The sequence below is a fragment of the Melospiza georgiana genome, chromosome 13, assembly GCF_028018845.1.
Source record: "Melospiza georgiana isolate bMelGeo1 chromosome 13, bMelGeo1.pri, whole genome shotgun sequence".
In the NCBI taxonomy this organism is placed as follows: Eukaryota; Metazoa; Chordata; class Aves; order Passeriformes; family Passerellidae; genus Melospiza; species Melospiza georgiana.
Window position 1 is genome coordinate 9,296,592 of NC_080442.1, and position 14,110 is coordinate 9,310,701.

The window sequence follows — 14,110 nt, forward strand, 5'->3', positions numbered from 1 at the left end:
TATAATGAAGTGAAATATTTTGTGAGTAAGAATGCAGACAAGACCTGTTAAAATAATAGAATTGTCAACATGAAAAACTGAGGAGGTGGGTATTCCTCCCAATTTCTTTCTCTATTCTTCTTTCTGCATTTCATATCCCTTATAGGGTCTGGCCAAAGCATGTCTTTTTGTTTTCTTTCTGCTCTCCACTCTAGTGGAGTACACTCACAGCCTTTAACTCATGGCCTGAATTATCCCTTACCTTATTTCCCTGGGCATTAAAATACATCCTTGTCACCCTGGCATTCCCAGCCTGCTGGAAGCACACCAGCTGCTGTGGCCTTGTCCACTCAAACATTCGGACACTTCCGTCTTGTGCTCCTGTAAGATCTAAGATTAAAAGATGATAATTAATAGTACAGTATTTTGTAGAAAATTATAAATTTCATACTAATGATTCACTTACAATACTGATGGACTGGATGTGAAGCCATTCTCTTGACGTTATTCAGATTTCTTTTTATCAGCTTTATATGAAACAAAGAAAAATTAAAATAATTTTGAAAAATACAAACACACTATTCAGTTTTGTTTATACTATTACATGGTAAGTGTCCCCCAGTTAAAAAAAAAATCTATTAAGCTAACATTATTTGGATGGTCCTACATCAAAATTCCCATGAGAAAGAAAACTGTTGGTGGTTTTTCCTGAACAGGATGGGACTGCTGGGATATGTTCCTTGAGCTTTATTGCAGCACCAGTGTCATTACATGGCTGAGACAATTGGAAGATGGCAACAGCTCACATCTTGCCAGCAGCAGCCAAAGATTTCTTTGTTACAGAGCATTTTAAAACTTTCCAGCCAATAGTATATTGCTAAAGCTTACAGACAACTGTTCTAGCCAATCTCTAAAAGCACATGTACAACTGCTTCACACAATTCTTGCTTGTATGCTTTCTATTAACAATATACATTACTTCTTTATTAAGCTTAAAACCTTCTACTATCTTGCTAAGCATATTCTGCAGTCTTAAGGTCTATCTTGGCCAAGGCTAATACTCAAATTATTGTTTCATATCCTTGCTTGCTGTACTATTGTAATTTTGTACTTTCAGACTTTGCAGCTGCAGGCCTTAGAAACAGAAAGAGAGCAATTAGGGCTAGCTGCAGCCTTCTGAAAGTCTTCTTACCTTTACCATTTCCCACAATAAGCCACCCAGACTGACCCATTGTTTTCTATATCACAGTGATTCTGTGCTACAGTATATGAGGAAATGCTTAGTTTGGCCTTCTTTTTGGCCAGGTCTTGGTTGCTGTTGGCCTTTTATGTCAGTACTGGATTGACAGTATGATGATAATGCACACTAGGTCTCTCTAGTAAACAGCAGATGATAAACACCTCCTCTCCTGAGTTGCACACACACAGAAGTACTCACCACACCAGCTCCAGTGCTGGTTTGCCCAGTGCCTAGCCAGGGCATGGATGGAGATGGCTGGATCTGACTCACTCCAAATGATGGTGCACTTGAAGGAGCCAGTGTTGTGGTAGAACCACGGAAGTCAACGTCATCAGAACTGGAAAAGAACAGTTCTGCTTTAAACAAAAACTTCTTTGCTCCTAATAATCTTTAATTATTTGTCAAGAGCCTAATGGCAGTGGGTAGAGGAAGTGACAATAATGAGACAATAAATTGGTAATTCCTGCACTTATGCAGTACAAATTCTTTCCATGAGCCCCAAATCTATCTACGTTTAATCTCAAGAGATGATCTCAGTATAAGAATCTAAGCTTCCCTGAGAAGAATATTTATTGTTGGGCTGTCCCTGACCTGTGTGTGCAGTGTGCAGGGAGCTGGTACAGAGGAGTGCTCGCTGCAGCTGATTCATTGACAGCTCTCAGCACAGGAATGGAGGGGACAGAACAGCCAGCATCAGCTACCACAGCTGCCCCCCACACTGCACTGATGCAAGGCAACTGCAGGGTGTGCAAGGTAGGGCTTCCTTCATTATCTTGTGCACCACATGGGATTTCACTTCACTGTGCAGTGCATGCATTCCTAAAGACTGTAATTATTCTCTTGCCTTCCCTCACTTGCAAAGCAATCTGAAACCTACTGAAGAAGAGTAATTAATGTTTTTTGTATGCTCCATTCGTGCTTGCACAGGTACTATAGATACAGCCTCACAGAAAATCAATATTCTTATTAATATAACCACAAAGAAACAATCCTACCTTTTAGATTCTCTGTCATATTCTTCCCCAATCCATATAAATGACTGAGCAGCCAGTAGAGCTGAAATATCAAGTTCTTGAACATCATGTGTAGATGCCAAAACAATTTCATTGCTGTTTGCCTATGCAGCACAAATACAGAATTTATACTAACTATAATTAAGATCTTTTATTACATTTCTTGTAGTATTTGAGGCTTACCTTGTTAACTGCAAATGCCATTATCATATCTGATTCTTTGTGAATGATTTTTGCTTTTCCTCCAGGGTATCCAAGATCTGCTTCAACCTACAAAACATTTATAAAAAACTTCAATTAGAGTGAAAATCCATTTTTTAGCGATACATTCAGAGTGCAAAATTCATGCAAGAAAAGTTCAGTGGCCTTAGCATTGTTTCAGTAGCTAAACTTTAGACTTCTCATACTCTTTGGTGTTCTAGTAGCCAAAAGTGATATTTCAGTGTAAGAAACACAAAGTTGTGTGTGCAACACTATTTACAAGGTGTTCGCTCATCCCAATTATCAGGACTTCCGAAGTTAGTTCATGGATTAAAAGCCTGTCACACAGACTACACAGAACACACAGCTTCTGTTAGTCACATTAGAAAAGAAAAGCCAGTTCCACAGAACTTTTAAGAATGTGCTAGAGGTTTGGGAGAAGGGATACTACCTTGTTTTTGTGATCTTCTGCTACGCAGTTTTGTTTGACCTGCTCCACACGATCTTCTACAGACTACATAACATCACACAGTCACAAACACAAAACACATGCACAAACAAATATAAAAAAAGAATGAAACATTCCAAACTAGATTTTAAAGGCCACTCTGTCAGTAAATGATGACAAATGTATTTTTAACTTTTTATAAAAGGCACAGAAACTAAGACAGGAATCTAAACAAACTCACTTAAAATGTAATGCCTCCTAAATGAACACAAAATGTATGATATAGTAAATAAATGGAGGAGTAATACACACACAAACTCCATACTTACAGGAATTCTAAAAGATATTAAATTATATACTTATTTCCCATGATATTTATGTGTTGGCTTAAATTTTCAGTTAGAACACAGCAGTTGTAACCAGCACAATTTGTAAAGCCCCATATTATATATTACTATATAATATTACCTTTATATGTATATATTACTCATGCATATATACATATACACAAATGAATAGCACATTTAAATTTCTTTTTCAGTATGACACACCAAAAAAAGAAAGACTTTTCAAATTTCTTTGCTTATAACTGTTACTGCAAATGTTCTGTTTATTAGGATAGTATTCAAATACATAAAGGTGAGATATATCTTGTTCAAAAATATTTGGTTCAGTTGATATCCCAATCAACAACAGTCATGTTGATTTTGAAAAAAATCCAAATATTGTTAAATAAGAGAAACTGAAATATCAATGAAAAATGAGAAGAAAAATTAAATACTGAGGGGACTGAAGAACAGTTATAATTGAGCTTTGTTTTTTTAAAAAAAGTTACATTCTTTGTTTACCTCACTCTGCTTTCTTTTCTTTGTGAATATATATCTTATGAAAGTCTCCTGAAGGAGTTCTTGCTTCACAAGAAAATGCCAGAGCCTTTTTGCTGGAAGAGCTGAGTAATCCTTTGATCTGGATAAAACAGAAGAGAGAAAGAAACACAGGGTATCCTGAGTTGGAGGGACGGAGCCTGTTCAGTGCCCAACCATCTCCTGGGTGAAAAAGCTTTTTCTAATTACACACCTAAGCCTCCACTGACACAGCTTCAGGGCATTCATTCCCTTGTGTCCTGTCACTGTCACCAGGGATCAGAGATCAGTGCCTGCCCATCCTCTTCCTCTCACAAGGAAGTTGTACCTGCAGTGGGGTCTGCCCTCAGTCTCCTCCAGGCTGAACAGACCCAGGGCCCTCAGCTGCTCCTCACAGGGCTTCACCTCCAGACCCCTCACCACCTTCACCTCCAGACCCCTCACCAACTTCACCTCCAGACCTCTCACCACCTTCACCTCCCGACCCCTCACCACCTTACTGCCCTCCTCTGGATGCTCTCTAATAGTTCTATATCCTTATTGTATTGTGGCACCCAAAATTGCCCCCAGCACTGTTTTGACTCAGTTGTAGTTTAATATATTGAGCAAAGCTATTTTTGAGTTGAAAACACAGTTCACTATCTGCATTTACAGACACCTCCAGGCATGACACTGTCTAAACACAAGAGGATTAGCCTTAAAAGGACCTTAGTACAACTGTCTTCCTCCTCCCCCAGACATCTGCATGTATTATATAACTCTTCTGCTGCTGGGATAGAGTGAGAGACAACTGCTACTGAAGGAATAGTAAAACAGGTTGAACAGGGTGTTCCCAGCAATGGCCACTGCCCTCTATTCCTACAACCTCTGCTCTTTTCTAATCTTCCTTTCTTGTTGCAGCTGTGAGAAGTGCAGCAGAGGAAGTAAAGGCTGCTGCAGGAGACAGGTAGCTGCATAAGAATGAACAAAGGGATGTGGGTAAATGGTTTCTGTAAAACTTTGGCTACTAGACCTAAGAGCTAGACAATCTTTGTTTGGCTGTTTAACGTGAGGAGGAAATGCTCTTTAGAATTTCTGTGATCAAAGAATGTGTTTATCCTAGGCAAAAAACACTTACTTGAAAGGTGTGTTCTCAGGTTCAATCATTGCTTTATTGCGGAGAAGAGCTGGTCCTGCCCCTACACCCACATCACTGGGGTAAGTATTGATGTAGTTTGGAGGTGGGCCTTCAAACTGGTCCATTCTATCTTGAAGAATCTGTTCCCAGTGTTCTAAATTTTTTATTACAGCAATGCCCAATGGAGATGTTACAGGCAGATCTAAACAGAAATATTAATGAAATAAGGCTCGGAGAAAAAGAAATTAAGCTACAGCGAGTATAAAACCCCCATGGGGGTTTTTTATTACATAACCATAAAAAAAATCTTGAAAGGAAATGTACATGTTGGCAATTGTAATATTTAAGGTATTTGATTATTTTAAAGTTAGAACTAAAATATAAAGTCTGACAGAAAGCAATATATACAGAAAAATAAAATGTAAAGCAGGATTTAGCATACCGGTGAATTCCAGACCAGCAATGGGAAAGAAGTTCTTAATGTTGTGCAGAACTAATTTTACCATTGTCAGATGTAGAAGAGCCCAGCTGTATAAAAAGAATAGATTTGGTCATGTTAAAAAAACATTGAGTTATCTACAAAGTATTTTTCTTCTTCAAGCAAATACACAGGTTAGAAAACACTGCAGAAAGGTTGTATTTAACCTGCACCCCATTGAAAAGCTGCATGCTTGAATCAACAGTCTAAACCATTATTCTACAGCTGGCATTGTGGTTCATGATGTTGAGTCTTAAAAATGAAAATGGGTGTTTCTCAGTTGTTTTCCTCTCCCTAAAAAATTGCAAACCACACCAACTTTAACTTCCTAATCCCTTTTTTCTGACAAGTAAATGGGGAACTATTATTGTGATGAAAATTTGTAATTTCTGTAATCCTATTGCCATAGACAAGTCTGCCCACAGTACTAAAATTGCTTCAATTATGTTGGATGGTGCAGAAGATCCATTTTTTTGAAATTTGGAAGCAAATGTAAGCATATGACATAACTATTCTACAATAGTGACAATTTCTGCTGACCTGTAAGAATTGGCATCTGTGTGCTCCTGGATCTGCACATCAGAGAGGAAAGCATCATCCTCTTCCTCATCACTGTGAATGCTTTCATCAGAATCATATATAACACCACTGTCTGATAAAGGGAGAAAGGGCTGCAAGGCAAAGCAAAAGTCTGTATAAAAACAATATTCTCATCTCTTTGACTTCACTTATGACTCCCATAGAGTTTAAATGATAGCAACCTAACCTTTAAGTCAGTGTCCCTAGAAATACAATTAATTAGCAAGGGGGGGAAGTGTTAATCACTATTACTGATAAGAGGCATGTTTTGAAAGTGAAGTAATAGACTTGTAGGCTCTTTATCCTTTATTATCAGGATAATATTCTGTGTCTTACTACTAAGAGCGCTCAAAATTTTCACTTTATTGTTGTCCCTTAAAACTTAATGGAATTCTCAATTACCTTTGCCATAAAGTAGTCCCACATGCTGAGTTCTGGAGGAATAAACTTTTCTTTATAAGAGGGTCTTTCTGCAGGTACAGGTGGTGGTACGTTGCTGTCTTTTACTGGTCTGCCTGGCACCAGCATTCTCATGTTGAACCGGCGGCGGTGTTTATCCATTTCTTCTGATGGAAGAGGAGGTGCTAAATTCAGGTAGTTAAAAAAGCTGATATTAGTATTGCATCTTTAAAATGTCTCTATTTTACAGCTGAAGCAACTAACACCACTGTTATTGGTACTAATTTCTACTGATTTAGAATCAAAGCCTAAATAAAGTAAGTGTAATCATAAAAAAGTTTCATTAGGATAAATTCAATAACTGTGGCATTTGGACATTGAATATATTTTGAAAAATAGTTTTTACATACTGGTTTAAGTTCTTAGGAGATGCAGCTTTTAAAAAGTCTTTTAGTTGAAAAATTTCTCAAGAAAGAAATAAAGAAACTCAGATAATTTGTTGAGAAATAAAGTAATATGTAAAATATCACCAAACAGTATGCTGCACAATTAGCAGTTACTCAAATATAAACCAAGGAATTCTAAGGACAGCAAAGAAAATATTTTAATAGAAAGACAGGCTTTTTGACAATTAAAGGTTATGATTTAAAATGCCTTAATAGTAATCAAAATATTAATGAGGATTTGTTTTTTAAAGTGGTATTAGCCTGGCAACATCGAATATTACACTTACTTTATTACAAGGGAGCTAGGTATTTAAAAACTATTCTGTTTGTCCAAAAAAGCCACTACTAACACTCATCTGCACTGCAAGTCTTTACAAACCTTCATTACCATCCTCTGAAACATCAGAAGCTGTAGCAGCTTGAAGATTAAAGGAAAACAGAATACATCTCAAATGAACACAACTTACAGAAGTTATTAACACTATTATCTTATGAAAATAATTGCCCTAAATGAGTTTAACTTATTCCACGAATGACAAACATCTGTTGTGCATAGTTGTAATGGTGCAATGCCTTATTACTGTTTGGTTTTATATTCTGGAGAGAGAATGTCTAATTTTTGCATAAGTTTCAAGCCTATTGGTGATTTAAAAGTCTGTGTGATGTGATTTTTAGTATTGCTGAAGTTTATAACAAATGATTGTATCTGTCTTTGTCTTCAGAGTCTGAATTCAATCTCCACTTTTGCTTTTCCTTGTACAGCATATTAATACTTGCTCATCTTTGAAAAATCCTGGGTTTAGTTGGAGCTTACATATGCATGAGCTGTTTTTCTGCCAAACGAAGTTGGTATTTCTTCTCTGTGGTGTCATGCTAGGTGAAATCCTACCTTTCGATATAAACTGATTTCAGAAATATTGTTTCCTACTTATTGCAGTCATTAAATAACAACACTCATCTCCCATTAAAAAACCCATAGGTATTAACACTGATTGATGTGTTAATAACTGATTTATATTATTTAACTGATTTATATCACCCATGTTTTTTTTCCTAAAAATAATGGCTGAAATTCCTGAAAAATATTATAAATAAGCACCTAATATTACTATTATAATAACTGTACAGTTTTAAAGCAATTCAAACTGTGCTGTACACCATTACAAAGGACAGCTGTGAGGCTATTATTTGTTTCAACTTTTTAGTTAATGTGTTTTCTTGCCGGTAGTTTCTTAAATTCTGTTCTTTAAAGGAAGGCAGGCTTTCCTACCAGAAGAGGCGCAAAATGCCCACCGTTGGGGTGATCTTTGTGGAGCAGCGTACCTGGGATGTTCTCAGACTGCCTGCGGGGTTTCACGAGCAGCTTGACTCCCCCGCCGAAGACAGCGGCCCACATGCGGCTGTTGAGCGGGTGCGCCGCCAGCCGGAACAGCTCGTTGCACGAGTTGGTGGCCAGGGCGTGGATCAGCAGGCTCAGGTACACGGCGACAACAGCTTCACACAGCAGGATGTTCAGCTTTGGCTGGTCTTCATCCTGAGCTGAACTTAGCAGGTTGATAAGTGAACTCACACCTGCAAAGAGGAAAAATTCTGGGGTTAAATGAGTAGGAGGACAAATGGACAAAAAGAAAACGTTTTACTTCCACATTTTATAGTAAACATAAGTAGCCACATGATGCTTTTATTCAGATGAAACATACTATTAACAGTTTTCTTAAAATTATAAAGATCAAAATTATAAAAAGCCTTCTTGGGTCTGGGACTTTTGCATTGCACTTCTCTGCAAATACTATGGGCAGTTCAGTGCGCCTATGAAATTCCTGCACCATTTCCACCATTTATGTTGTACATCAGAATTAGCTGCTTTGACAGCTATACCAAGTGCAGCATACATGTAGGACAGTACTGTGGAGACAATAGAGGCAGCATTGCTAAGGGGCTAGGCAGACTGGAGGAAAACATTTTGTGGTGACAAATTGTCATTAAGTTTATCCTAAAGATCATGGTCTCTTCTTCAGACAAGATGTTTGCCATGTACAAAATTTATTTTTATTTGTTTTGATGTGTGAAAATGTGAAAGGCTGTTACCATTTTGAGAATTAAGCTAGAAACATCAGTCAATAATCCATGACAATTTCATCCCTCATACAGGACACTGAAATAATTTTGGCACATGGAGCTGGTCCAGTGGAGCTAAAAGTAACCTTATTTTAGTCTCACCAGGCCACTGAGCAGGAGATGAGTTTGGAGTTGCGTGCTCTTCGATGCTTTCTGTCCTCAGTCTGCGTCGATCACTCAGAAGCAGTCCTTGATAGACCATCCCAGTAAACTGATTTGCTTCTGTTTGACTGCTACATACAAATAAATTTTTTTTCTGATGAGAAAGTGAGTACACCAAGTGAGAGTGACATCATATTTTCCTACTGTTTACTGAAAAACCCTGAATGGTGTTATTTTATCTGTGTAAATTTGATCGGGCATATCAAAGTAAGCAATGTTTAATGTGTAAAAGTATCTTTACCCATAAACAAACATTTAATCCCTTTTTAAGTCACATGCAGGAAGAATTTCCATTTAGGATGCACAAAGTATACTGCAAATGTAGGACTGTATGAAAACTTCCCTCTTTACCTGTAGCTGTGGCTGTCACATAGTGCTTGATAAATGGATGCAGAAAGTGAAGCTGCTAAAGAATGAAGTGTGTACACCTAAAATAAAGAGAACCAATGAGTTATATGTTTCATTTAAAAGGTGAGTAAAATACATTTCTTTCTAAAGGGTATTGGAAATGTGTTCTGCAGGACTGTTCTAGTTTTAAAGCAAGTGCATGAAATAGTAACTGAATGTTACTTTGAGTTTACAGCACAGTGCATAGAAAATCAACACTATTTGTTCAAGATAATTTGATGGCAGTCAACACCTTCTAATATTATCTCAAGATAATTAACTTTATTCTAATACAGAACAGCCACAGTAAATGAGCATACTGAAGTAGTGATTAAGCATGTCCTGTTATGACAATGAATTTGATGGAATGGTTCCTGGAAGCTGTACTATATAACACTGCAGTTCAAAGTAGTAATAGCTACTCAATACACATAAAATACAAAAAGTTTGTGTAGTCATGATATAATATTTTTGTCTAAAATCTCTTTTCTTACCTCAATTATGTGCTTATAAATTCCTTTAGTCTCTAGGAATAACAAAATAACTGGTTCTGCCTCACAATGGAAGAGAAACAGTCCAGCTCTTAAAAAGAGGAAATGCAAGGATTTCTTGGAAATTTCAGTGAAATTCGCAGTGTGAAGAAAATGATACTGTCCATTTCATCAAACATTAGGCTTTAGATTAAAGCTATGAATTACCTTGACATCTTCAATATTAGGATGTGGTGGTGATTTCATCTGCACAATAGTGTAAAGTATGTCGTGGATGTGGTTGTTTAAGTACAGCACAGGATTAGCTATCACAGTTTTTGTGGATGCTATGCTTGCAGACAGCAGTGGTAGTGTTGTGGGTAGTGGAAGTGGAGACTGAAGTTGCTTTACAGTAGTTTCCTGTTATAAAAGAAAAGATTGTATTTAAAATTATTGCTTTGAAAAAAAAATAGATATAATTTTACATCTTAAATATATTTCCCAGATTATTTATCCTCTTCCACTGTTGTCTACTCACTACAGACAAGATTTTACTGTCAAAAGCAAGTTATTATTTACTATAAGGTTCAGACCTGACAGCCATGTTTGCTGGAGTACATTTTGATTTCATGCAGGAAGAGTATTTTTATGTAGTTCATTAGGAAGTGTGGACATTGTCTCTTAAGAAACAGTAACTAAACATGTACTTGCAGTAGCACAAGTTGGTACAACTGGTCACTGGTCTGAGTTTAGGAAAAAAGCCTAATTTGTACTTATCTGAGTTTCTCAAGGGGAAACAAACAGAACTTTAAAAAATTCTTTAATGTACATTCTAACCAAAACAGCTGTGTGTTGCCCTATTTTAAATAGGAGAAATCTAGGACTAGAGCATGTGAAAAGACTTGCCCAGTATCAGATTATTTGCTGTAGCTCAGTGTAGTACTTAACATTTGCTGTAAAATCTCTTTTTGTACAAAATGCAGAAAATGCCATAACAGAATACCTGTCTGAGTTTATATTATTTGTTGAGCCTTGAAGCTAACATCTCATTCCTTGTAGCTGCTTTGCATGATTTGCAGAGGTCTAGGAATGAGATTTTGTTTTACTTCAGTAACTGTGAATTTAAATTATTATAGGTACCTAGAAATTGTGATTAAAATTATGTCATAGTAATACATACATTGCTGCAGCTACAATATAAACCAGCAACATTTTTATTCCATAATCATAAGTAGCCTGATCTTCAGTGTCACAGAGCAGATTCTTCAGAACCAAATAATACATATTGGGAAAAGCAGCACACTTAAATAGCAAGCTCTTTCTCCAGGAACATTATAATGACCATTAGACTTAGAGAACATTACCAGAATCTATCTAGGCACAAACTCATGCACTTGACATAACTGACAGTCTAGAACTCTTCACATTCATCAGCAGAAATGAATTTTGAATTTGCTTTACCTGCTGTGACTCCTGCAGCAAGAACTTCAGCTCCATCCTTACAGATGCTAAACCTCCACCTTGTGCCCCATGGAGACTACAATAACTGAGGAAAACTCTGAGCAGAGCTTGGTTCCTCTGCAGCCACCACTTGCGTCTCTCAGCGTGCTCTCGCTTTGCCTGTAGTCTGCGCCTTTCGATCTGGTGCCGTTCGTACGAGCCTATGTCTGGCTTATCCATAATATCTTCGGGGTCAAGCAGATCCCCATTTACTTTGGTATATGTTTTACAGTAGTCTTTGTCCCCGGTGTCATGGTTGCATATTTCATGCATAGCAGCAATCTCTTTTTCTAGCCAGTTGTACAGCTGAAATCTGAGCTTTCCTCCATCCACTTCATAACCTGTAGCCAAAGTCCTCAGTTCAGTCATAAGGATTTTCAAACAGGCTCTGAATTTCAGTTGCTCAGCAATAACATCAACCTCAGTGTCTCCCGCCTCAGAAACCTCCCCATGTGGTGTTTGAGCCACGCTGGTGTCTGAGGTCCTCTCATCTTCACTCTTAGAATCAGACTTTTTCATCATTATCCCAACATCCTTGTCTTCTTCATCTGATCCATTTTTGTCTTCACCCCAGTCAAGAGTAAGGGGCTCATCATCAAATTTTACTGCTGGTTGACTCCAGTCAAATTGTGCTGAAGATTCAACAGCGCTCTCCAAAGCAAAGGAAGTTGAAATGGGTTTTGACCAGTCTATATCACCACTTCCAGCACCATCCTGGGCTTTGGAATCTGAAACATCAGCCTGGATTGAAGGACTGGATGAATCTTTTTCTCCAGCTAGAGGTGACTTTTTTCTTATTTTTGGAATTTTGGAAAGGACTTCAAGGGCTAGTACAGGGCAGCCTACTTTAAAATGAGCATTTGCAGTAGTGAAGAATAATTTTCTTTCTATAAGATTAATTTTATCAACAAAGCTTTTCTCAGTTTTTAGACCTAAGGTGGCGAGAGTTCCTTCTGGTGAGCTGAAGTATCTTCGGATGAGCAAAGGGTGGGTCCGAAGGTAGTTGTAGAAACTGAACACCACAGGATTGCAGGACTTGACAATAACTGAGGAATTAAACAGATATGACATCCATTGAAAATGCTTTTTAGATGGTATTATTCTGTTTTGCAGTTATTTCCTGCATTAGGGATTTATCAAAACACACAAAGATAATGTTGGGTCTAGTTATCAAAACAAAATGAAATAATTACTTATTCCCCACAAAAAGAAAAGAAGTATGGGCTGGATGAGTAGCAAGATACAAATTCTATCATTTGCCTCACAGGTACATTGCACTCAGCTAAGCTATAAGGCAGCTGAGATGATCATCCAGGTAGAGATTTCCCCAAGGAAACTCCTGTAGAGAATATGAAACCTATGTGGCCACCTGTCACTTAACATTAGTCTTGAATAGATGGCATAGGAAATACTGCTAATTCCTAGAAGTAAGAATAAGAATTTAATTCCATTAGAAAAAAGACCAACCAGCATTTATTACTAGAAAAGTATTGTATGAAGTGCCAAACAAAGACAGTTCTCCTGAGCTTAGCTGACAGCAGGAACTAAGTTTGGTGTTAGAGGGCTGAAGAGCCTCTCTTCTTTTTCTTAACACATTTGCCCTATCAGATTAATATTTTTTCCCTTACCTGGGTTTTCATCATCATCTTTGGGTGTTTGTTCCAATAATGTATCCAGCGCTCGTGTGTAATCTTTCATTATCCAGTATGCAATGCTTCTCAGAAATGGATCAGAATGCAACTTAGTACAGCTGAATCCAGTTCCATCCTTCTGGCAACCCAAAATCTTTTCATAGAGAATGGAGGTGTATGTGACAGAAGTTTCAAACTCCGATTCATACAAACGAGCAATGACCATGGCCAACTGGATGTCTTCCATCTTCTCAAGGCACACCTATGGTAAGCAGTGGGGAAAAGGCTGTTTTATAAGGGGAGTTCTATAAAATAAAGTGAATAGCAATATATGTTTACAGAACAGATATTTTTTTCTCCTCTTATCTGTTCTTTGAAGTATAAATTAATCTTCAGGTCAAAAATGTGGTAAGTGATAGATATCCAAGTAACATTTTCTTCTGTTTGGAAAGAGGTGTACTTTTCTCTATTTTAGGGATTTCAGTATGCATAGTAGTACATAGCATTAAAAAATTAATGTGGCAGAAGATAAGGATGTCTATTTTTAGTCCATCTAGTAGAATAATTGCACCCTCCAATTTTCATGTTATTATGTCACTGGTAAGATATTTTTCCCATCATCTTGTGTAGAATTACATCTCTGAGGAAAATACATTCTCAAGTGAAGACAAACACACTGAAAATAAATAGGCAGATAGTCTAAAGGTTCTCTAAATCCCATCCTCTCCTGAGAGACAGTGCTTAGCTTATGATCCTTCTCACAGCTCCCACCTCCCTTGTGGCAAGCAGCAATCATAGCTCCACTAAAAAGGGACCCCAGCACTGCTTCACAAGAGAACTCTTGACTTCTTTTTTTTACTTAATGTTGTACCAAGAGGTCATGCAGAATAGCTCGAGGCTGAACAGAGTGCTGCAACTGAACTGTGCAGTTCAAACAAAGTTTTGCCAGAAGGGTCACAGTTCAAACTGTGATGATAGTTCCAAGCACTCCCAAGAGTACTTCCACTGAGAAATGGTATCTGAATAATTATTCTGGCCCTCAAATCAGCTTCCCAGTTGCTTTTCACAGTAGTGTGGAG

The 14,110-nt window shown here is 37.5% G+C and overlaps 1 protein-coding gene across 2 annotated transcripts in view; it reads right to left on the minus strand.

Annotated features, from left to right (window-relative positions):
* The window catches only part of DMXL2 (Dmx like 2), a 47,581-nt gene that overhangs the window by 5,610 nt on the left and 27,861 nt on the right, over positions 1–14,110 (minus strand). Inside the window, exons 23-39 of one of the 2 annotated variants that reach the window (XM_058033544.1) lie at positions 13,029–13,293; positions 11,362–12,446; positions 10,129–10,320; positions 9,395–9,471; positions 8,984–9,114; positions 8,087–8,335; positions 6,321–6,502; positions 5,880–6,010; positions 5,304–5,389; positions 4,862–5,063; positions 3,730–3,847; positions 2,885–2,947; positions 2,416–2,502; positions 2,215–2,336; positions 1,418–1,556; positions 446–506; positions 242–369 (exon numbers count right to left, since the gene is read on the minus strand). In XM_058033544.1, the coding sequence (XP_057889527.1) occupies positions 242–369; positions 446–506; positions 1,418–1,556; positions 2,215–2,336; positions 2,416–2,502; positions 2,885–2,947; positions 3,730–3,847; positions 4,862–5,063; positions 5,304–5,389; positions 5,880–6,010; positions 6,321–6,502; positions 8,087–8,335; positions 8,984–9,114; positions 9,395–9,471; positions 10,129–10,320; positions 11,362–12,446; positions 13,029–13,293 (3,318 nt within the window). The remainder of the gene's footprint in view (positions 1–241; positions 370–445; positions 507–1,417; positions 1,557–2,214; positions 2,337–2,415; positions 2,503–2,884; positions 2,948–3,729; positions 3,848–4,861; positions 5,064–5,303; positions 5,390–5,879; positions 6,011–6,320; positions 6,503–8,086; positions 8,336–8,983; positions 9,115–9,394; positions 9,472–10,128; positions 10,321–11,361; positions 12,447–13,028; positions 13,294–14,110) is intronic. The other variant, XM_058033545.1, reaches the window with a different exon arrangement.